Source organism: Benincasa hispida, chromosome 1, assembly GCF_009727055.1.
Source record: "Benincasa hispida cultivar B227 chromosome 1, ASM972705v1, whole genome shotgun sequence".
Taxonomy (NCBI): Eukaryota; Viridiplantae; Streptophyta; class Magnoliopsida; order Cucurbitales; family Cucurbitaceae; genus Benincasa; species Benincasa hispida.
In genome coordinates, this window is record NC_052349.1 from 27,521,136 (window position 1) to 27,544,258 (window position 23,123).

Sequence of the window (23,123 nt, forward strand, 5' to 3'; positions counted from 1 at the left end):
CACGAGCCCTTCGTTCTGGATCTCAATTTCCAAAAAAAAAATTCCAGCAAATATAAATGGCCATCACTAAAAGGTCAACCTCTGTATTCTCGTAGTAATGAGAATCCAGGAGTTGTGGGCTCTGTAATTTTGGAAGAGAGTGAAAGATTTGAGAGGATGAAGAAGAATCATTTTTCTTCTTTGTTCTTGGAGAATTTTTCCAGAGATGTCTCACTTACTCTCAAAGTGAAGATGAAGAAGATGATCAGTAAAAAATTGAACCCTCTCTCATGTTCTAGTTGAGAGGGAATTAAGGAAACGGAGTTGTAACTCCCTCCCTTTAATTAAATTCAAATTCAAATTAATTTAATTTAATTAATAATTTTATATATATATACACACACTATATATTATATCAAATATAACAGATAACCTATAATTTTTATATTGTATCAAATACAATATAACCTCTAGTTTTATTTTCTCACAACAATGCACGGTATTTAACATAAATCATATTTATATAAAATTTAATTATATGAAATTCATCCATATAATTAGTATTTGAATCATATTCAAATATTTAATTTCTCTCATAGTAACCTTTATGTTATAATGTATCGAATTTCATTATATTAATTATATCACATATAATTAATTTAATTAATTATATCACATATAATTAATTTCCTCAATTAATTTAAACAATTCAAATGAATAAAAAAATTAATTCTCAATAATCCTTGTCGAGCTACAGAGATGACCTTATGAACCTATAGTTTGAAGCTCCAATGGTACTAGGATAATTAATTAAACTCTTTAATTAAATTATGCAACATCCATTAATTACTGGTCATTCCACTAAAGACCGACAACTACACTCTTTGCACTACAAATATATTTCTGTGTACATTGGATATAATCAGTCAACAGCACAATGACCCTTCATAAATTGCTCGTAAGTACAGCTGGATCAAAATTACCGTTTTGCCCTTATAGTTACATCTAACTCCTTAAGTACCACTAATCCATCTAATGAATAATAAATTATAGTCCAACTATGATAAAATCCCTCTCAGGCCAAGAGAAGGTGTGACCACATTGTTTAAACCCCGGAATCAGCCCTTAAGAGAGCAATTTATCTATTTACCTCGACATTAAGGAATGAGTGAATTTTGTCTTGTGTAGTTATGTTCCCAGCTCCCCAATCAGACGAATCCTCAAAATGATTGGCATTTTGAGTCAGGGATCTGACCACTCTCGCCTATACAAATCAAATAACCGCCTTCATATGCAAAAGTTCACAACTCACTTAGGATTCAGGTCATGTCACCTATGGTCATTTTGTGGTCCGGTCTTATATAAACTCTTTATATAGGATACCCCTGCTCACACATTTCCACATGAACGATCAGAATCAAATCATTTGTAGAACTTTACAATACTTGTAACATTTACAAGCGGGTCGTATCCGTAGTGTCATCAGATGAGGTACCCAGCCTTATCCATCTACTATAAACCGTTTAGGTTATCATTTAAACATGATCCACTTGTATGTCTCTACATACATGTTTAAATTACATAAAATAACCTAGGATCTTAGTTTATTGGATTGAGCAAATGCTCATAAAATAACAAATATTTTATTAATAACAATTTGTTTGTATAATGTTTACAAACTACGATAATACAAGAGAGATTTAAGACACCAATCCCACTATCTTTTCCTTCAGAGAAAATTCCTCTCTTCCAAAAATCCTCTCCTCCTTCTACCAAAATATAGCAAAGCCCACACCTCCTACTAATTCTCAATCCCTAAGGAGAATATTGGAGGTTCATTTATGGTGGTGGCCAGTTGATTTTGTTATGTTTTGGATTTTAGTACGAGCCGAGTTCGTGATCGAATCGAGGAATTATGTGAAGACCTTTTGGCTTCAAGGGTAAGTGTTCTTTGCTGAGCATGCTGTAAAATTGGATAATGCATAATTTGTATGTTCTGTAATTTTAATTCTGTGAAATCTGTAAATTGGGATGATCCTGCTTCCACTGCAGACCTCATGGTTCCCTTAAGAAAGGTTAACCCCTTCTCCAAAAATTTTCCTTTATATCCTTAGTGCTGATTAATTAAATAACCCTTATTTAATTAATTGGCACAGTAATAAATAACCATATATTAAATTCTATTTAATATACATCTATTTAATTATCGTAAATATCATATATCTATACTAACTTCCAATCTCCATTATTTCTTAATCAATTAATTAACCATCAATTAATCAATTAAATAACTATATTAAATCATTTTTAATATGGAGTTAATTAACATATAAATATCAGATATTTATATGTATACATCTCTTTATGAATCCAATTCATTCAAATATATCTCTCTTACATAATTTGAATTATAGATCGATCATATCTATAATTAACCATTATATATTAATCTCATTAATATAAAATTTCCTAATTTGGTTTGAACAATTTAAATTATTTCTCATTACTATCCTTTAGTGAGCTAACAAAGGGACCTTATGGACCTACAGATTAGAAGCTCCAATGATATGAAATTAATTGATTAAATTTCTTTAATCTAATTAATCAATATTCATTAACTATCGATCATTTCACTAAAGACCAATAGCTGCACTCTTCGCACTGTAGATATATTTCTGTGTCCATGGATATAACCAATCAATAGAGTGATGACCTTTCATAAATGCTCATAATTACAGTTGGGTCAAAATATCATTTTACCCTTACAGTTACATCTAACTCCTTAAGTACCACTGATTCTTCTAATAATAAACAAACAGTTTATAGTCTAATTATAAGCTAATACTTCTTGGCCCAGTGAGAGATTGGGGCCTCATTGTTCAAGACCCGGAACCAGCTATTAAGGGAGCAATTTATCTACTTCCCCAAGGAATGGAAGGAGTGAATTTCATCTCATGTAACTGTGTTCCCAGTGCCCTAATCAGACAAATTCTCAAAATGGTAAGTTTATCGGGTCGACTATCTGGGCCACTTTCACCCATACAGATGAAAGGATTGTCTTCATAAATCGGAGTTCATAACTCACTTGAGATTAAGGTCAAGTCTTCTATGGTTATCCTAGTAAAATATTAGTTTCTTGAAGTTTCGATGTTATAAAGAGAAACTAATTATTTTGTGGTCTGGTCTATATATAAACTCCTTTGTACAAGATACCCCAACTCACATGTCTTTACACGAACAATATGGTTCATATTGTTTGTAACACTTACATCTCATGTAACAATTACAAAGTGGGTCGCATCCACAGTGTTACCAAGATAAGACACCTAACCTTTATCCATTTACTGCAAACCTTTTAGGTTATTACTTGAACATGAACCACTTGTATGTCAGCCATACACTGTTCAAGTGACATCATATAACCTTAGATCTTAGTTTATTAAATCGATTTAGTGTTATCTAAATGTCAAATAAAATACCTCTGATTTTATTAGATAAATAATTTGTGTTAACAAAACTACAAACCACGAGATACACTAGCTTTAGGACATCAATCTCAACAAGTACACCACTAGCAACTCACTTTAAGCTAAGTAAGAGAGCTTGCCCTACAACAGAGAAAGAGAAACATTCTTTACTCTTCTATTGTTGGTTCTTTGATGTATGCTATAGTGTGTACTAGACTTGATATTACACATGCAGTCAGTCTAATGAGTCATTTTATATCCAACCCAAGTAAGATTCATTAGGAAGTAGTGAAGTGGATCTTCAGATACTTGCGAGACACCTCCAAATTGAGTTTATGTATGGAGGTGGCAAACATATGATTAACGGCTATACTGATGCAGACATGGCAGGTGATCTTGATAACAGAAAGTCTACCTCAGGTTATGTGTGTACATTTTCAGGGGGAGCCATCTCATGGCAATCTAAGCTACAAAACTTCATAGTATTGTATACAACTGAGGCAAAATATATTGCAGTAGTGGAAGCAAGCAAGGAGATGCCATGGCTTAAAAGGTTTCTTTAAGAGTTGGGTTTGAAGCAAGGTGAGTATGTTATAGTTTGTGATAGTTAGTATGCTATGGATTTGAGCAAGAATCCAATGTATCATGCTCGTACTAAACACATTGACATTAGATATCATTGGCTACAAGATGTAATTGAAGAGAAGAGATCGAATCTGAAGAAAGTCCACACTGACAAGAATAGTGCATATATGTTAACTAAAGTAGTTCCTGGAAGCAAGATTGAGCTTTGTAGTAAGCTTGTCAGGGTAAGATTCAAGTGATCATGGATGTGAGTGAGTCTTCCTTGTATTAGGCTGGAAGGGGGAATTGTTGTGGTTGTTCAATCCACTTGTTACACAATCAAGACTTTATTCTAAACTTGTGTTTTGTGAGCCCAATTGGGGCTAATTTTTTTGGGTTGACCCATCTTGAAAGCTCTAGGATTTCTTTTATATGATATGAGGATGATCTAAGGGAAAAAAAAAGTGAAAAATCGGAGAGGAAGACAATAGTTCGGTCTTTTTAGTGACAACTTTCACAAAGTTGTCGATTGCCAAAGTTTGAATTGTTGGATCATGCTAAAATTTGGTCAACCTGTTCATGATACATAGAGTCTTGTTTTGAACGATTAGATCGTTGTTTGGATCTTTGGTTTTTCTGTAATCGCTGTAGAACATAACCTGTAAAACTTGGTGATTTTCATTATTTTTATGTCTCAAGTGGTGATCTTTTTATGTATGATAGTATTGGTGAGTAGTAAATCTTTATATGACTGGTTTGAGCTTTTTATCCTCAATTTTATCATAATAAGAGAAGTTAACAAAGGTGGACTCTTCACAAGTCCCGTGACTTTTACATTTCACATTGAAGAGATTTTTCACATATAATCCGTGTGTGCTCTTTGCTTTTAGTCTTCTAGAATTTTGTGGTTTATTGCTATCCATTGTTGGTTGATTGCTTGGTGATTATTTTGGTGATATATTTGTGGTGTTTTAGTGAACAATTATTTGGTTGAATGTTTTGAAGGAGATCCTAGTGAGTTGTTGTTATATTGTTTGGGTCTCATCACCATTTACATAAGTATAATACAGAAACCATGGCTCAAATTAAAAGGAGAGAGAGTTTAGTTGAAACCATTCTTGGTGTTTTTTTTGTTTCTTCTTTCTGTAGTTTTGTTTAAAATAAGAGCAAATTTCAGATGAGAACAGATTTTATGATACAAAAAAGAGAAAAAGAAGAAATATGGATAATGTTGGGGAAAAAGTAGCAAGGATAAAAAATTTAAAGATAGAATGACAGATTAACCCTCCAAAAATGTCATTATTTGAAATAGTCAACAAAAATATCATGAATCGAAAATATTTTTTAACAAAAGGTTCAACATTTATTTTTGAAAAAAATAATCATTTTGGTGAATTAGAAAAAAGACATAAATATGTAGGAAAGAGGCATACGAAACTGGATATGATTTTGGATGGAAAAACTATTAGGTTGAAATTCAATGGTGAGAAGTTTCATTTTCATATATTATACATAAAAAAAAAAAAAGAATATAAATAATTAAAAAAATAAAGGTAAAAGTCGCAATCAAATAAGACGGGTAAATAATTATAAAATGATGTGATATATAAAAAAGAAAAGAAAAGAAAAAGCCAAGTGGGAGGGTGTGGGTTAAGGAGTGGACCTGGTAATGTCACCTGCTTAATAGGCACGTGGTTGGTTGACGCGTTTCCGCGGGAAAACCACCGGTCGTACTAATCCCTAATTCTCTGTCACCCACTCTCAGTCACAGTCAGTAACCGTATCGGTGTCGGAAATTCAGTTTCCCATTCATTAACTGTCCATAAAAAAAAACCGTGTCTTCTTTTGGAGTTTTCTGCCACGTCATCGAAAGTTTTTCTTTTGTCTGCGTTTGCCACGTCGCTTTGCATGCTGTCCCCTTCCCTGTCACTCACTTCCGAGCCCCCCCACGAACCTTCTCCTTCCTTCTCTCCCCTAATCCTTTTCTTTTTCTTTTTCTTTTTCTTTTTCTTTTTCTTTTTTCTCCTTTTAGTGTATTTCCGACACCTCTTTTTTTTTCTTTTCTTTTCTTTTTTCTATTCTTAGATATTTTATGGTACTTATTAACGGACAAATCCAAAACTTTATATCAAGGACACAAATTTATGTGAACTAAACAGAAAAAGTATGAGGTTTAGAATTTATTAGACACAATTTTAATAATTTAGAAACTAAGTTTGTAATTTTAATTTTTTTTAAGAAAATTTGTAATTTATCATTTAAATATATGTAATCTCAGAAGGAATAATAAATAATATCTCGATTAAGTAATATTAATTACAATTTTTTTTCTTTATATAATTACCCACAAACTGGATAATTTAACCACAATCTAAATATGTATATTACAAGTATATATATTGCTATCCAAGTTTTTAAACATGGAATTAACTTTATTCTTGGTAAATTTAACTTTCCTAAAATAATTTACTTAAATTGAAAATTATTGGTGGACATATACGTTTATACATGTGAGAAAATTCAAAATAAAATAATCTTTTAATTAGTTTCAAGTGTAGTAAAAATTAAAAAAATGTACAAATATGTGTGTTTGGAAATTAGAAAGTAAATGAGATTAAAAGAATAATATCTATTCGAAAATTTGGATGGGTTGGATTGACCTTACCTTTCTTGAATCCACCCTTATAATCAGGTTTGGTTGAGTTAAGAGATTTGATTTGATATTTTTCTTTATCCATTCAAAACTTTAGATAGGTTGGATTGGCTATAAGACCCAAACATGCTTTCCAACTCAACCATTAAAATTCGAATTGGGTTGGGTCACTATTATTATTATAAGCTTGAACTCTAAATGTGAGAGATCACAAATTAAAATATGGGATTAAAAAAAAAACAATCGGAGAAAGATGTGAGAAATCAATCACTGGAAAATCAAAGAAGGGAGATCATGTACTCAATGCCACTAGAAATCGGCACCAACGAAGGAAGATTGCTTACGGTTGATTTTTAAGAAAAATTTCTATACTTTTAGTGGTTCAGTTTTAATCCCTATACTTTTAATAAATCTTAAATTTACTTGCTTTTTCTTGATTTTTAAGAAATCTTTATGTTTTATTTTAGCATTTTTACTCTAAATTTTAAAACATTTTCACATATTGTATTTTCTTATATGAAAATTGTTATTTATTATTTAATAAATTTTGATTAAATAAAAAAAATTAAAGGACTAGATTTAAGATTCGTTAAAAGTATATAGACTAAAATCAAACAACTGAAATTATATAAACTAAAATTGAACAAACTTCAAAGTTCGGGGACTAAAATGATATTTTAATCTAAATAAAACTAACCCATTCGAACTCTTACCATTTGAGTTAGATAATCTAGATTGTTTAGATTGTCACTCCTTCGAACATCCTTGATCCTCTGTGAACACATAAAAGAATTGGCTAATTATAATGTACATGGTAGAAATTTGTTTTAAATGTTGAGAGTTGTTATATATGAATGATGTATAAAGACGTGCAAAAAATGTTGGAGAAAGGTATTATATGACGTTGAAAGGTGTCACAAGACAAGATGTATATGTGATGCTTTCTTGGAACTAGAGTTTTAATCTTGAACGAAATGGTTAGGAGAGATATTATGACCATAACCAAAAATTGTAGATGAAATGTGTTAGGATTCATTCACATGCAACCTTAGTACATACATCAATTGCATTAAGTTTTTGTGAGTGTTTGACTTGTCACTCTCTCGTCATGTTAGGTTGTGTGTTGGTTGTGCATGATTTGATTAATTACTACATTAATCTTATTAAGTTTTCAAGTTTGCTAGCTAATTTAAATAAGATAGGTCAATAATAGACCAACAACTATACATCAAATTGCTTAATGATTACAGTTGATATGACTAGATACACGACCATGATGATATATATATATGCTAGTTGTTAGTATAAATTGTATAAATTTTGATATACCACACACTACCAATCGACTAATGGATGATTTTGATTGATATTCGATGTGATTTCCCTTAAGCACTTCAAAAGAGGGTAATTTTGTGCATTTGACCATTTTTTTTGGAGCTTTCGTCTCTTTGCTAAAATATATTTGCTACGTTGACTTTTATGAAAGATTACTACTTGATAAGGTGGTGTTTGAGTTATTAGATTTAGAATTGTTTAGTCGGAAGAGTTAGAGTTAAATAATCTAAGTTTGAATTTATGAAATATGTGTTTGAAGTATTATTGTTTTAAAGTTAGAATTTTGATTTATAAGGTGTCTAAATTTATATCTATATATATTTTTCTTCTTCTATTATTTAAATTATGTCTATAGTTATATGCAGTAGTTGATTTGGAATTTTTCAACATTATTTGTTATACATTTTAATGTTCAATTTTATTCAAATTTGATTTAAAATCGAATATGAATATAAATTTTTTTTTAATTTGAATCGCTTGAATTTGAATTTGAATTTTATATTTTTTAAAATTTGAAATTGATCCATTTTATGTTTTAATTTAAGTTTGACAAATTTTGGATTATTATTTGTATGCAAATTTCTAATTTAGGATGTTTCAAAAAATTTCTAATTTAGGATAAGATTTTAAATTGGTAAGTTTGTCTAAAATAATTTTTTGTATTTAAATTAATCTTCTCTTTGCTTTTATTATTTTTATTATTTTTTTGGGTAGAGTTATTGGATATGTTGCAGGGAGGAAGAGAGAGGAAAATGAAGATGTTAGTTTTTTTTTTTCTTTTTTGGAGAAATACAAAAAGCGAAAAAAGAAATGGAACATCTATCTACGAGCAAAGTGGGGTGATTTGTCCACCAACAAAGAGAACTAACTTTTGTCATTGCACATTAGACAACGTATTTGCAACTATATGTTTATGTTCAAGTGATGTCACAAAAATATTGCACATTCCTTGAAGAACCTAACTATAAGAGGCAAAAATCTAGACTTTACAATGAATCTTAACCTAATACCCTTAAAGTTAGGAAAGAGAGGTTGAAGGATATGGCTTGACTCACGTTGCAAACAATAGCATTTAGACAAGGTAAATGATAGCTCAATCAAGTAGACGATAGATAGCAAATGATAGTGGCAAGCCAAATTTTCCTTTATAATTTCTTGTATTTGAAATATACATAGGTGAGGTATTTATACAATATGGAATCCCTAATTTGGGAATGAAAAAATAACTCAACAAATACAAATGGTTAGAGATTTGTTTGTAACCAACCTATTCCTTTGGTAAGTCATATTCCTTTGGTAGATAGACAAGACTTTATGTGTTGGCATCCTTAATATCCTTAACACTTAATCCACTACATGGACCTAATATCTTTAACCATCAACATTCAGTTACAAAAATATCTAAAAAGACAGTTAACAAAAAAAATGCCCATACATATATATCTCACTTTTTACTTTTTCATAACCTAACCTTTGGAAATTTTATGAAGAAAATAGACCATACATAAATCCCTACAAAATACATTACTTAAAATATTCAATTGTACGTTACGAATTAAAATATAGAAACTAAATGATAAGAATTCTATAGACTAAATTTTAATTATAAATTAAATTTACCATTTCACCCTTGAGTTAATAAATCAAAATTTTCACCCATTCCACGTATATATATATATATATATATTTATTTATTTATTTATTGAATGATCCCCCAGGCAATAAGTTAAAAGTTTCTAAATACATTAATAGAAAGTTTATATGGGTGACAATTGACATTAACTAGTTTATATGTATTTATATATATATTTCACCTATTTTTAGAAGTTAATGGAAGTGGAGATTGAGGGATGACGAATCTAAGAGTGATAATAATGAAGTTAAATAGTTTTGGGGTAATATTTAAAACCAAGGCCCAATGGTTGAAGAACAAGTAGAATGATACTAAAAGGAAAAAATAGAATCTTCCGTAGTGAAGAACAAGTCAAATTGACACATGTCAGTTCCTGAAGTTGACTCATTACCTTTCAATCTTCATTTTCCATATATATTTTTTAAAAACTCTCTTTTTAATATTTTATGAATTTAAGAAATGAAAAGGGACAAGAAAAAAATCCAAAACTGTTGATGGCGTGGGCAGCCAGCACAGGCTGGCTCCTTATCAGTTAACTCCGTGTTTCAGTGTTTAATTGCTTTCAATTCCAACTCTCAATCCAAATTCACCAAACACTATAAAAATCATGATCTCTCTTTCTTTATCCATCAAACCCATCTCTAATTCCTTCAATTTCACTCCTAATTCGGATAATTTCAATTTAAATCACTTAACCCACTTCCAAAAATGGATTCTTTTTCAACTTTTTATGAAGACTACTTTTCCAGTTCCGAGAGTAGTAATTGCCGCCGCCCCTTTTATTTGGATGAGGAGATTATGCTGGCGGAGAGTAATCCCAAGAAGAGGGCTGGCAGGAAGAAGTTTAAGGAGACAAGGCATCCGGTTTACAGAGGAGTCAGGAGGAGGAACTCCGGCAAGTGGGTCTGTGAAGTGAGAGAGCCCAATAAGAAGTCAAGGATTTGGCTTGGCACTTTTCCCACCGCGGAGATGGCGGCTCGGGCTCACGACGTCGCTGCCCTCGCGCTTAGAGGTCTCACTGCTTGTCTCAATTTCGCCGATTCTGCCTGGCGGCTTCCTGTGCCGGCGTCTGCTGACGCCAGAGATATCCAGAAGGCGGCAGCGGAGGCGGCGGAGGCATTCCGGCCGGTTGAGTCAGATAGGTCTTCGGTTGATGACTCAAGGACGGAAAATTGGATGACGGCGGAGACGACGCCGGAAAACGTGTTTTACATGGATGAGGAAGCAGTTTTTGGAATGCCGGGACTGTTGGAGGATATGGCTGCGGGGATGATGTTGCCTCCACCTCAGCATTTTCGTGATGACATGGATTTTTATTCTGACGTGTCATTATGGAGTTATTAACGATCATTATTAGTCTTTACATTTACATTCAATTTATGTACATGTACATAGAAATTATAACATAAAAAGAGTGTTTTTAAGGTATTGATTTTCACATAGTTAGTAGCTTAGAATGTGCGGTTGATTGTAGCAAAAGTGATACAGTGAAAACCGAGTATTTTCCCCCACTTAACTTCTGTTGTTATCTTCTTCTTTCTTTCTCTCTCTTTCGGTGTTATTGCTTTTCTTGAGGTCTTTTCTCTACGAAAGCGATATATGTTTTCAAAAGATGCAAATTATTCAAATTTAGAAAACTCATTCTCTTCCTTATTTAAGCAAGTTCTTTGCTTCCAATCACGAAGAACAAAGCAGAAAGAAGAAAGAAGAATATGAAGTAGTTGAAAAGACAAATGAAAAACTTTGACAGGAGGTGTGAAGAAACAGTGAAAGGAAGTGAAAAGACAAGTGTTGGAATGTGTGATTCATATCATTATTCAATATTATTAACCAATTTCATTTTTAAAGTATTAACTCTTTTTTTAAAAAACAAAAATTAATAGTTTAATAAATTCTTCTTGTTCTATCATGGGGTTAATTGGAATTGTAGTGTGACTCTTCGTTTCCTTCCATCCTAACCATTAGTTAAAATTTTATTCTTTCAAAGAAGTTATATTGTTTTTAAACTTCAAAGTTTCATACTTATTTTGAAGTTGATTGATGTTTTTTTGATTGGGTGTTTAAAACTTTGGAGTTAGATATTCTTGGCTGATTATTTCTCATCGTTGGACTTTGTTATTTATATTTATATTCAAATGTTATTCATCAAATTAAAACTTACGATACATTTTGATATACGGTATCTTAAAATTCCATTTCGATACATGTTCCGTTTCACGATTTAACCTCGACTAAAAATAAAATATAGCTTCAATTTAGAGCTATATGTCCCGATATATATCCAGTTTCTATATCTTCAATATCTGTATTGTTTACTTCAGGAAACTGGGTTTTTGTTCATTCAAACTTTTTATATAGTTTGCATATCTTTCAAAACAAGACATTTTTGTGTCCTTAGCCATAATTAGAGGACACTGGCGGATCTTCGAATCTTTAATATGCAACTCATTTTTGATGAATTAAAGATTGTTGTCCTGTAATCAAATGAAACCACTTATCATAAATGTAATAAAAGGGAAATGAAGATTCATTCATCTGAAGACGGAAGAAAGAAAATTGGATTTCAAAATGATATTGAAAAGCAAGAAGATTGTAGAAGGATATCCAGCCAAGTGTTGGAAACAAACATGAAGCAGCCACAAGTGAAATACTTGTAGCAAATTGGATTTGAGCAAGCAAACTGCATAAATCAGAACTTGGCTAACATAAACTGCTGATATCAGCAAAATATTTGCATGTTTACATTGTAAATAACTAACTACCCTGGTGTTGTGGGACCTTTTTTTATCTGTTGACCAACAAATATCTCAGGACCAAAAAGTCAAAAACAAATTGAGAAGAAAAGAAAACTTATTGGTCCTGATATTCAAATATCATTATACAAAGAACATTTCAGGGTAACATTTTGGTATTCACCAAGCAACACCAGAAAAACAAGGGAACCTACCAGAGTGTTGTTGAATTAAAAATGAAATGAAAGTGCTTCGAGAAATTCCTGATGATTTCGGATCTGCTACTTCACTTTCTTGAGAAGAGTAGAAGTTCTAAATTCAGCATCATCTCTCACAAAACTCCACCAAATATATGAAAGAGGAATTGAAGTTGCATGCCAGAGTGCATGAGCATCGACATATCCTCCGTAGGGAGGGAAATCAAATGCCTCTAAAAGGATCGCAACCGCCCCTCCCAAGACTAATATCCACAACTTACATTGCGACGGATGGCGAGAAAGAACTGCCCAAACTGCCCAAACAACAAGTTGAGTAATGCCCATCACCACGCAGACCTTAGCATTTAGTCCTGAAAGGTAGTCAATTTTCTCAAGTCATACTTCTGATATCAAGGAAATATTTTATTCTTCAATCCCAATGAGAGATGGAGTCCAGTAATTCATTAATCTATTTGAACATATGACCTAGAAGCCTGATCTATTGGACATCAGAAGTTCAGACCTTTAAATTTTCTCTTGCAAGGATTCAAAGGATATTGACGATAAAATAGCAGATAGAGAAGATATTGAGAGAGTTGATAACATACAAGGAAGGGAAGGGACAGAGAAGTAATTTGTCTAATTAAGAAAAAACAATATAAGTGAGAAAAATATGTAAAGTATAGAAATGGTGAACTTAAGCACCAGATGGGAACCACCAAATCTCACCATCATATTCCCTGATAAAATTGTTAAGAGAATTAACGGTAAAAGAAAGCACAGAACAGAAAAATTGTTTAGTCAGTTTCACTTAGCTGATTCACAGTTCTACTTCTACATATGTCCAGGAAATGTAATATTGAAAAGATGGAAAATCTGAGAACCATAAAAGATGCTTAGGGATATATCTACAGCTAATTGAAAAATGAATAGGAAAATTGCTTCCAACCGAAAGAGCTAAAATTACATTTACATTCAAGAAATAGGGTCTAAAGGATTGATAGATTACCATAATCAAGTTTATAGAAGTTCAGATACAAGATGTGTGTTGTCACGAACGAGATTATAGGAGCAGATACCATAACTTTAGCAGCCTCGTCTCTCACATTAAGGGCTCGCAGTATTGCTACAATTAGGGAAAATCCAATAAATGCCACAGCTGAAGAATAATCCAGCTTCTCAGTCAACTCCACATCTCTACAAGCAATTTAAATCCAAGCACCATAGCAACGCAGGTAGTAAGTTAGAAATGTGAAAAATTTCCTTGTATATAAGTAGAGCATACAGTATGGTAGATCATGTAGCCTGATAACCTCACTGTTTGCCATGTCGAAGATTAAATTATATAATGCCTTACCTACAATGAAATGCAGCATTCCAAAACCAAGAATTCATGGCTAAGATTCCATAGATATGCCACAATCCTGTATACTCATAGTAGGTCTTCTTATTGGGCTTCATTGGAAGCTTGTAGTAAAGAAGAATGAAAAATGATATCCAGCCATGAAATTGCACGGCAAGATTGAGGGTAGCAAGAGCAACTGCAACTGGTTCCTATCATATTAATGGAAAAGTTATAGATGAGCTGAAGAAGAGCAGGATGGGAAAGGACTTAGATATGAAACGAAGTGATTGGGCAAACCTGAATGCCATAAACTCGTCTAAATGGCCATTTGCCATGGTATTTGACGGGCTTATCACCAAGATTAGTTCTTTCTTCCTCCCTAGCAAGCATACAGTGGTACCTGCAATCGGTCTGGCAGTCCCACTGTTTCCAGCGTAAATACAAAGGTTCCTGCAGATACCATGGACCATCTACAGGCTTCCCATCAGATGAGAATTTGCAATGTTGGAAACATTTGTCACCAGCACACCCAGATTTCTCACACTGCACCACACAATCCCTGACATATAATAGCCAATGAAATCAATGAACTACCACATTTTCTCTCAAAACAAAGAACGAAAAATTAAATCACCTTGTTCCCACTCTATCCAAAGTCCAAACCAATGTTTAAGGTAAAGATTCAATGACTTAATAACTTAATACCAATCCACTGAAGCTGAAACTAGTGCCTAAATAAGCAATGTTCACAAATCACAAGCGCTTAATCATCGTGGAACTTCTAATAATAAGCTTGATGGATGCTCAAATAGTGAACTAAAACGATTGTTTTCACAATTCAAGGCAGTAGCAAAGAGCCCTCTTTGTATTTGGGAATTTCCCCCAACAAACAAATAGTAGAATGAACAGGTTAAAAATAAAATTTAAAAGAAAAAAACCAGAGAATTACAAAACATTGCATTCGTTGATTCACACACCAGCACAGTACAAACCCCCACATATTAAAAAGAAAATCAAAGTTTCCCATGATGGAGACCAACCCCATTCAATAACCACAAGCAAACAATAAATTAAACACAGACTCGGAAGGATAACGCATTAAATCAAAATCCCATTTACAAGACAAGTGTAGAAATAGCTAAAGAGGGGAAAATCAAAATGAGGTGTCCAATAAAAAGCCGAAGGAAAGCAACGGGGAAGAGTTTCAGAGGGTAGAGAGAAAAAGAAATTACTTGTAAATAGGATCAGAGTCACCGGGGCTGGCGTAAAGGGGATGGAGGAAGAAGAAGAAGAAGAAGAAGAAGAAGAAGAAGAAAGCAAGAAGAGGGCAATGAGGAAAGGCGGCCATGAGATATGGGTGGAAAGTCAAAGGGAGGTTCAGAGAGAATTGAAGGGAATTAAGGGGTGAGAGTGAAGAATCGAATAGAAAGGTTCCATGAATCAGAGAAAAGAGATTGTTCTGAAACAGAAACAGAAACAGAAACAGAAACAGAGGCGAGCAGTGGAGTGGAGGCGAAGAGGATGAAGAACAGAACAGAACAGAAGAGAAATAGAAAGAAAGGATTTTTTTTTTTTTTTTTTTAATATAATTTAATGGGAATTTTCAATTTGGTGTTTATGGAAATTGGTTGGGCAAACGGGAAAGAAGAAAGAGGAGATCGGAATCCTGGTGAGGTGATGATCTTTGGACTTTGTAGTGATTGACTTTTTGACACGTGGACGCATTGATGCTCTCCTCCATTCTTCTCAATACTCCCCATTTCTTTTGTCGTCTTCCTTTCTTTATTATTATTATCATTACTATTTTTTTCCCTTTTCATAATTATATCACACACTTTAATTTCAAGTACTTATTCGTTATTAACGTTCAATGTGGAATTTCATAAAGAAAATTAATGCAATTTACCTAATTACCTTTCTTTTTCTTGTTCTTTTCAATGTATGTCCTTTTAAACAGATTGTTTGTCATTTACTCTCTTTTTCTCCAGATTAATATTTTCTTTTCGAAAAAAAATGCATATTTACTTTAAAATAGTTCCAAAAAAGTTAATATGGAAACTTGTTTCTTGTATAAACACTACAAGACATGGTCAGTCTCATCTTTTATACTTATCCTCTATTTTTTAAATTATTTTTAAAAATGAAATTATGAAAATTATTTTATTCTCTTTTTAAGTTCAAATATTGCGATGTGATAGATCGAACCACCGCCTTTTGAGAAGATAATTAATATTTCTTCTATTTAATTATTTACTTAGATTGACATAACTAAAACTAATTTGTGAACGGTAATATTTAATGAATCAAGTTCAATAGCTAACCAAGTAAACATAATACAATTGACATGTATTTACTTCCCTTCAGGTTGAAGGTTTAAATTTCTATACTCTTCTTTATACTAACAAAATTAAACTTAAGTTAGATATCAATAGCTTTTTCTACGGACTTAAAGTTGAATCTTAATTCTCACATTCACAATAGGAGAATAAGAAATTTTAATGTATTTATCATTAATAAAAATGTTAAATATGACTCCGTACTAGTTTAAAAGGAGGTTTGATTCATTTATCATTTATTAATGTAAGAAAATTTTTTAACATATTTTATTTGCTTAGAATGTAACACTATAAATATGAGGGAATAGAATTCTTGACTTCAAACTTGTTAAAAATTTACAAATATTTTAATCCACTCAACCATATGGTGCAATGGTTTACGAAAATTTTTTTTCAACATCATGTTGAATGGTGCTCTAGGTAGTTGGTTTTAAATATCTAACAATTAATAATATTAATGAATTGATTTAAATCATCTAAAATACTGTATTTGCTCCAATGTTAATGTCACAAACTGAACAGGACTTACGCATCCGACCTTCACATGGAATTGACAGTAAACTTGTGTTTTTGAGTTTTTTTTAATTGTATTTTGGAGAATTAAACAATTTGTAAGGCACAAAAAGATCTATACACCAATGTGTTGTTTGTCACAAACGCCCTAATGCTTAAATTAATGAATCAATCTATGTAATAGATTTAGGGTTTCAAGGCGAAGAGTCAATTAACTTGTTTTTTCTCGTACCTGTAATGATGCTAGTGATTGACTTAAGTTGTCTTGTTAAGGTTTCAAAATTGCTTTAGGATATATCTTCATTTCTCCTAGCTAAGGGACATGCCCCATTTCATATTATGCTAGGGTCGATCACGTTCTTGATTGAGGTTGAGCACCATCCCTAAGCCCATTTTGATCTTGGGGTGATACTTTAGGCTGGAGAATGGGTAGAACATGCCCATTTACTATTTTGCTCAGCTAGGCCTCAACCTTGGTTGTGGTTAAACACGTTCATTTTAGCCTTGACCCAAGCTAACCCTCTCCCTTGCGCTAAAAACGGACCTTTGATGCTCTACTTTTTCATGAACTTTGTTATTTTCTAGATCTTGTTCTTTCTTTATTTTGTGTCCATTATATGTCTAGAGTCGCTCATAACAATCTCTATAAAACATTCAACACGGTTTAGTTTCGAAGCTTTGTATCAAAATAAAAAATAATTTCACTCATGATCGCATCAATTTTTTTAATTAATTAATCAAACCTAAGCACGTCTTGTGAGGACAGATACAATTGATAAAAGTGTAGAATATCGAAACAGATTCTAAATCTTATTAAATAATGAATGGAAAACCAACCACTAAAAGAAATATTAGCTATAGAAAAACTACAGAAAGATATTGTTTTCTTTTGCTCTCCACCAGACAAAAGGGTTATAAAAAAATGCAATGTCAAAATTCAAACACAAATCATGGATGACCAGAACAACTACCTATGCATTTAATTATTTGTTTTCAAATATGTGTCTGGTTTTATCCCAAACAATTACATCATTACATTCATAAATTTTCTCTCTCTAAGAGAATGTGATTATAGCATTGAGGTTTGCAATACATTCAGTGGGGAGAGAGAGGAAAGAATTGAGAAACAAATCATCAATGGGGTCAACAGTAGCCACCCCCACCAATCTGCACTTTCCTTTATCATCCAATCTTTCTCCTTGTCCACTTCTTATGCTTCCTTTTGATTCTTCAGAACTCAGCACTGTCTTTACTAGCAATGGAGGAGCTTTATACAAACTCCCAATTGAGAACATGAACTTTGCCTCGAATTCAAGCTCAACCTGCTTGCACATATAACAATCAAATCTTTGTCATTAATCTTTATAATTAAATAAACCAGTTTTTAAAGATTTTGTTGGGCTAGGACTGTTATCAAACACCTTATGGGCATGAGTACCTTGCCAGACTCTTGATTGATGTTCCCATGGAATAATTCAGGAAGAATATCAATCTTCAGAAACGGTGGCAATGGCAGACCCAGAAACTTGGTGGTTTGAGTTGTCAATGGTGGGATATAGAGAGTGTCAACATCGAAAGAAACTGAAACATGGTTGCTGCTGCTGTCACCACAGACCTTAGCAGATCCAGTTCCTGTTCCTCCTTCAGCATCGTATTGGAAATCAGGGTATCTGGAGATGCCAAGCTTGCAGGCTGTGAGAGATTTGAAATGAACGGTGGAAATATCAAATTTTGGGATCTTTGTGTCGGTGGGAATGGTGGATGTTTCTTGGTTTTGACTGTTGAGACAAAAAGTAGGACAAAAATTGATGCTTTTACCTCCAAGTTTGGGTATTTTTGAGGCAAATTTGAAGAGAATTGGGGTATTGGGGGAGTTTAGCTTACACCCCATATGGGGAACTCTCTATTGTTAGGTCGTGTTAAGAGAAAGAGAGAGAGTGATGATAAAGCAAGAATATCCAAAATATCCCTGAAATCAAAGCATAGTGTTTTTATGAGGCTGTCTTTAATTTGTGTGATTCTTAATGACTTATCCTTTATCCTTTTATCTCTAAAGCTTGGGCTTCCACACGCTTATTCTACTTCTTTTCAATCCCAACCAAACATAAAAAGGGAGAGAATAAAAAGTTTGTGGTTCATACTTTTTATGCCATCACTTTTTAATCATTAGTACTCAAAGGCTAACCTTGGTTCTTTTTTCCATTTTATTTTCTTTTTCCGCTTCTGTTTCCATAATGATAAGATTTCCATCTGTCAATCTCTTCAACGACTTCCATAATCTCTGATGAATTCCTCAAATAAAACCTTTTTTATTATTGGAAGAAGAAAGAGGCTTATGAATTTGTTTATGTACAAGTTATTGTGAACTGCTTTTCAAAGACCTCACAAAGAAATCCAACAGTTGACTATGTAAATTGAATGATACAATAATTGATGTCTTATCTATTGTTTTAGATCGAACATGTTATTGTTTCTTTTACCTCTCTTAGTATGATGACAACCCTAAAAGCACACCTACTATTTAGGGCCCAACTAGAAATTGCTGTACAGTACTATCATTTAGGATATTCTTCTTTGGGCAGAGGTTTTTTAAGACCAAGACTGCAGAAACAAACAACAAAAGCATCACCCATCCCCAACTACTCCCTTAATTATTCACTAAAAAGGAAAGAAACCAAGGAAGATAATACTATCTGAAAAAACATCCTTCCAAATCAAAGAATAGCTTTAAGAGGATGCCAAAACTAGTGACAAAAATGAAAAATATTAAACGCAACCCCACGTAAATAATGTCTTCAATTAGAAGATAGAATCTTGAAAAGTGAGACTAGTCCCCATTAAGGAGCTTAATAGGCAAGCAAAGACACCAATCCTTGGTCTCTTGATTCATATATTTTCTTAATATCTTATTTCTATAATCATCTATAAAATATTAATTAAAATTTTAACTAGAAACTAAAAATTATTCCAAAATATAGATAACAGTGTCATCATATATATGTACTTATTTTGAAACATGCATAAACATTTCATTGTTTGAAAGGGAAAAAAAGAGAGAACAGAAACATTTCTAAGTCATTGATAGGTACAAAGAGAAAAGTTCGGTAACTTAAGACAACCACTAATAAGACATGAATACAAACAAAGAGAAGCTAAACGTATAAGGTATAACTATGACCCAGATCTTAAAGAAATATAAGATTCACTTTATAAACAGATTTTATTTTATTTTTATTATTATTTTTTTCTCTAGAGGACAATTGTCTAAGACTTGCACGACACAGTATTTTGGGTCCGTCTCTCAAAGAATGATAGTTCACAAGTTGAACATGACCTTAATAGCATTACCACCACGCGCACTGGTTTCAAAAGCATCTTCCACCTCCTTTTGTGTGAAACCAAATCTGTGTGTTATAAGCGGCTTCACATTGATCTTACCACTTCTTATAAACTCCAAGCAGAGAGGCCACGTGTTTTTGTACCGAAACACGCCAACCACGTCGACTTCCCTGCCATATAAAGCTTATTATACTCTGTAAAATGGAAAAAGAACTTGTGTATGCAGAAAGCAGTTATCAAGTTACCTTGCTGCAGCTGCAATTAGTGGAACAGTCATCTTGTTGTGACCCATTCCAACGAGACAAACTTTACCACCAGCTCGGGTGGCACTTAAAGCTGTTGACATTGTCTTGTTAAAGCCAGCACAGTCGAAGCTCACATCTACCTCAGTTTTCATGGCTTTTTGTATCTGAGCAACATCTTCATCTACATCCTGCAACATTAGATGCATTAGTTATGTAGTAATCGACAGTAAAACTATGTACTTTGACAAGTCTGGAGCTTTGTAAGAGTCGAAAACACTGGTATTTCTTGAGTGTGAATTTGAGCTTTGCCCAAGTTTTACTAACCTCTCTAGACAGATCATAAAAATTGGACAGTTGAACGTAAATAAATGAAGGTGGTTGTGTTATGAAAGGATGGAAAGTTTTAATGGATTTCTTAAAGACAGGGAAACCTGAATGTCAATTGAAACTTTAACAACTTCATCTGCTCCAAGCTCCTTTGCAACAGATAATCGATAGTCATCCACATCGACAATGACAATCCGTGGGGCACCAAATGCACGTGCAGCCATCATAGTGACAAGCCCAATTGGTCCAGCTCCCATGACCAAAACATTTGTTTCTGGACCAATGTTAGCTCGTCGACAAGCATGAACACCAACACTTAAGGGCTCACACATGGCTCCTTCCTCTAAGCTGACATTTTCTGGCAATTTAAAACACAGGTCTGCTGGATGAACCACCTGTTGGAAAGAAAAGCATAAACTTGATATACACCACACATTTCTTATCATTCAGATTTCCAGAAATCCTATCATAGAAATTCAATCAGAATTAACCAACTCAATCAGAATGAAGTCAAAATGACAGTTCTTACAACATACTTTCGACAACATTACCGGGTAAAATTTCAAGTTCAAGGGCATCGGACAAGGGGTATCCACACCAAATGTATGCATCAATGAATGTAATAGTTCATTTAAAACTACCTCTTCTTCTGAAAGGCAAAGATATAAGAATATCTTGATGGGGCAGCAATAGTAAATTTGCCACATTAATTAAACCTTGCTTCTTCCCTTATCTATAAGAATCGCTAGAGTTTAAAAAGACTACAAATCAAGTCCTTGAAGTCATAACTTAAGCGATCCACTGCACTGATTTGTGCAAGAAGATGAAAAGACTAGCAGAGGATAGCAGTGAATACGACATAACCAAGAAAAACACATCGGAAACAGCACCAACGTATTCATAAGCAGAATAATTGTTTCCCTCTCGTAAAATTTTTCATTCTTAAATCACATGGAGTCTCAAGAAGCATAGAGGTCGGTTACCTCATTTGCAAGAGAACCGTGAACAGGGGGAGTGGCAAAGAACTTCATCTCTGGGCATAGATTGTAGCGGCCTTCTTTGCAGAGACTACATCTCCAGCAACTAATTCCAGGCTCCAGCGCAACCTGATCCCCCGGCACCAAATGCTTAACATCAGCCCCAACTTCTGCGATAATCCCAGCACATTCATGCCCAATGATCATTGGCTCTCTAACGACGAAATGTGCACATCTCAGTGTCTGAAAATATGCAGACAGAGCATAAGTCCAAAATGAAAGATAATATTGATTGATAGACCCTTCCTACCATCACTTTCTCCTCTCAGACTCAAATAAACACAGGTTTTATGAGTAAGTAAACTAAACCAAGTATATGAACTTTTCAGGATCTGCATCTCATATTCTTCTCTCGTCAATTTCCAGATCAGAATTAATAAAAAAAAGGGCATGGATTTAACATGGGAATGAACAAAACAGAAAAACCCACGATTCCAAAGTTTGAAAAAATAACGAAAACAGCTGAGGGAGGAAAAGCTACCTTGAGGTAGTGAACATCACTGCCGCAGATACCAACAGCCTTCATCTTAACTCTAACATCATGGGGTCCTAAATTCGACATCAAGAAAGCGTTCACTGATATTACTAAGATGGAAAAAGTTAAAGAAGATGAAGAAGAATCTAGATAAGAAAGCGGATGATTCATCAGGAACAAGCATACTGAGCAGGAGTGCAGTGACGGAAGTACATGAGAAATAATTAATACGGTGCACAGCAATAAGAATAGTTGCATACCAAGAGGAGGAAGGTGGAAAGGTTGAATCTTCAGGTTATTGACACCCAAAAGCCAAGCAGCCATATTCTCTTCAACTCCATCTTCCCCACTGCCGCCCTGAGACATTTCTACTTTTCCCATGATTTCTCTCTGTTTCTTTCTCTAGTCCCTGCGTGGACCGAAATTCGAAAGGGTCGTTTTATGGGCTTGAAAATTTGAGGCACAGGTGTGGCCGTAGGTGGTTGTGGATGAGATCCAACCCTCACTTGTTTACTATTATTAAAATAGATTTGAAAAGAAAAAAGAAAAACCAATCGTATCTCTGTCTCAATCTCAATCTCAATGAATTTCACTCTTCAGTATCTGTAATTCTAATCAATACCAACTTGATTTTGATTTTGATTTTGATTTAAGCAGATGCAGAGTGAAATAAAAAGGACATCAGAAGATAAAAAATTCAAAAGAAAGCGTTTATATATTTATGGTAATTTTCGTGTGTGTGGGGCCACCTCTCTGAGATATTTGGCCGATTTGAGAATTCTTATCCAAATCCGTTGCATCAACAATATTAAATTTAAACAATTTTTTTTTTGGGTGTTTTCAAATTTTCTAAATTTGATAAACTATTTATAAACCTAACAAAATACACCATTCATCAGACATGGACGGTAATCAAATCGTCTATCTCTAATAGATAAATACTTAA

The 23,123-nt window shown here is 33.3% G+C and overlaps 4 protein-coding genes across 4 annotated transcripts; 1 reads left to right on the forward strand and 3 right to left on the reverse strand.

Moving 5' to 3' along the window:
• The first annotated feature begins 10,211 nt into the window (after positions 1-10,211).
• LOC120087730 (dehydration-responsive element-binding protein 1A-like) lies at positions 10,212-11,147 on the forward strand. The gene has a single exon (XM_039044617.1). The coding sequence runs from the start codon at positions 10,340-10,342 to the stop codon at positions 10,973-10,975; it is 636 nt and encodes a 211-aa protein (XP_038900545.1). The 5' UTR covers positions 10,212-10,339; the 3' UTR covers positions 10,976-11,147.
• A 1,150-nt stretch (positions 11,148-12,297) lies between these two features.
• On the reverse strand, positions 12,298-15,572 carry LOC120070361 (post-GPI attachment to proteins factor 3-like). Its single transcript, XM_039022300.1, has 5 exons — positions 15,138-15,572; positions 14,203-14,464; positions 13,918-14,114; positions 13,570-13,757; positions 12,298-12,931 (listed from the first exon to the last, which is right to left on the reverse strand). Exons 1-5 carry the CDS (start codon positions 15,251-15,253, stop codon positions 12,645-12,647), a joined length of 1,050 nt encoding a protein of 349 aa, XP_038878228.1. The 5' UTR covers positions 15,254-15,572; the 3' UTR covers positions 12,298-12,644.
• A 2,137-nt stretch (positions 15,573-17,709) lies between these two features.
• LOC120083567 lies at positions 17,710-19,616 on the reverse strand. Its single transcript, XM_039039387.1, has 2 exons — positions 18,193-19,616; positions 17,710-18,076 (listed from the first exon to the last, which is right to left on the reverse strand). The coding sequence occupies exons 1-2, from the start codon at positions 18,643-18,645 to the stop codon at positions 17,810-17,812; spliced, it is 720 nt and encodes a 239-aa protein (XP_038895315.1). The 5' UTR covers positions 18,646-19,616; the 3' UTR covers positions 17,710-17,809.
• A 194-nt stretch (positions 19,617-19,810) lies between these two features.
• On the reverse strand, positions 19,811-22,727 carry LOC120083558 (sorbitol dehydrogenase). Its single transcript, XM_039039374.1, has 6 exons — positions 22,438-22,727; positions 22,184-22,251; positions 21,649-21,885; positions 20,770-21,060; positions 20,339-20,526; positions 19,811-20,263 (listed from the first exon to the last, which is right to left on the reverse strand). The coding sequence occupies exons 1-6, from the start codon at positions 22,556-22,558 to the stop codon at positions 20,071-20,073; spliced, it is 1,098 nt and encodes a 365-aa protein (XP_038895302.1). The 5' UTR covers positions 22,559-22,727; the 3' UTR covers positions 19,811-20,070.
• Positions 22,728-23,123: the final 396 nt, after the last annotated feature.

Coding starts and splice junctions, on each gene's coding strand:
- LOC120087730 (XM_039044617.1), top strand. CDS start 10,340: ATGGATTCTTTTTCAACTTTTTATGAAGACTACTTTTCCAGTTCCGAG.
- LOC120070361 (XM_039022300.1), bottom strand. CDS start 15,253: ATGGCCGCCTTTCCTCATTGCCCTCTTCTTGCTTTCTTCTTCTTCTTC. Junction 14,115..14,202: donor GACGAGTTTATGGCATTCAG/GTTTGCCCAATC, acceptor TTAATATGATAG/GAACCAGTTGCAGTTGCTCT. Junction 13,758..13,917: donor AATGCTGCATTTCATTGTAG/GTAAGGCATTAT, acceptor AATTGCTTGTAG/AGATGTGGAGTTGACTGAGA.
- LOC120083567 (XM_039039387.1), bottom strand. CDS start 18,645: ATGGGGTGTAAGCTAAACTCCCCCAATACCCCAATTCTCTTCAAATTT. Junction 18,077..18,192: donor TCAATCAAGAGTCTGGCAAG/GTACTCATGCCC, acceptor ATGTGCAAGCAG/GTTGAGCTTGAATTCGAGGC.
- LOC120083558 (XM_039039374.1), bottom strand. CDS start 22,558: ATGGGAAAAGTAGAAATGTCTCAGGGCGGCAGTGGGGAAGATGGAGTT. Junction 22,252..22,437: donor TTTCCACCTTCCTCCTCTTG/GTATGCAACTAT, acceptor TGTCGAATTTAG/GACCCCATGATGTTAGAGTT. Junction 21,061..21,648: donor ACGGTTCTCTTGCAAATGAG/GTAACCGACCTC, acceptor TCTTTCCAACAG/GTGGTTCATCCAGCAGACCT.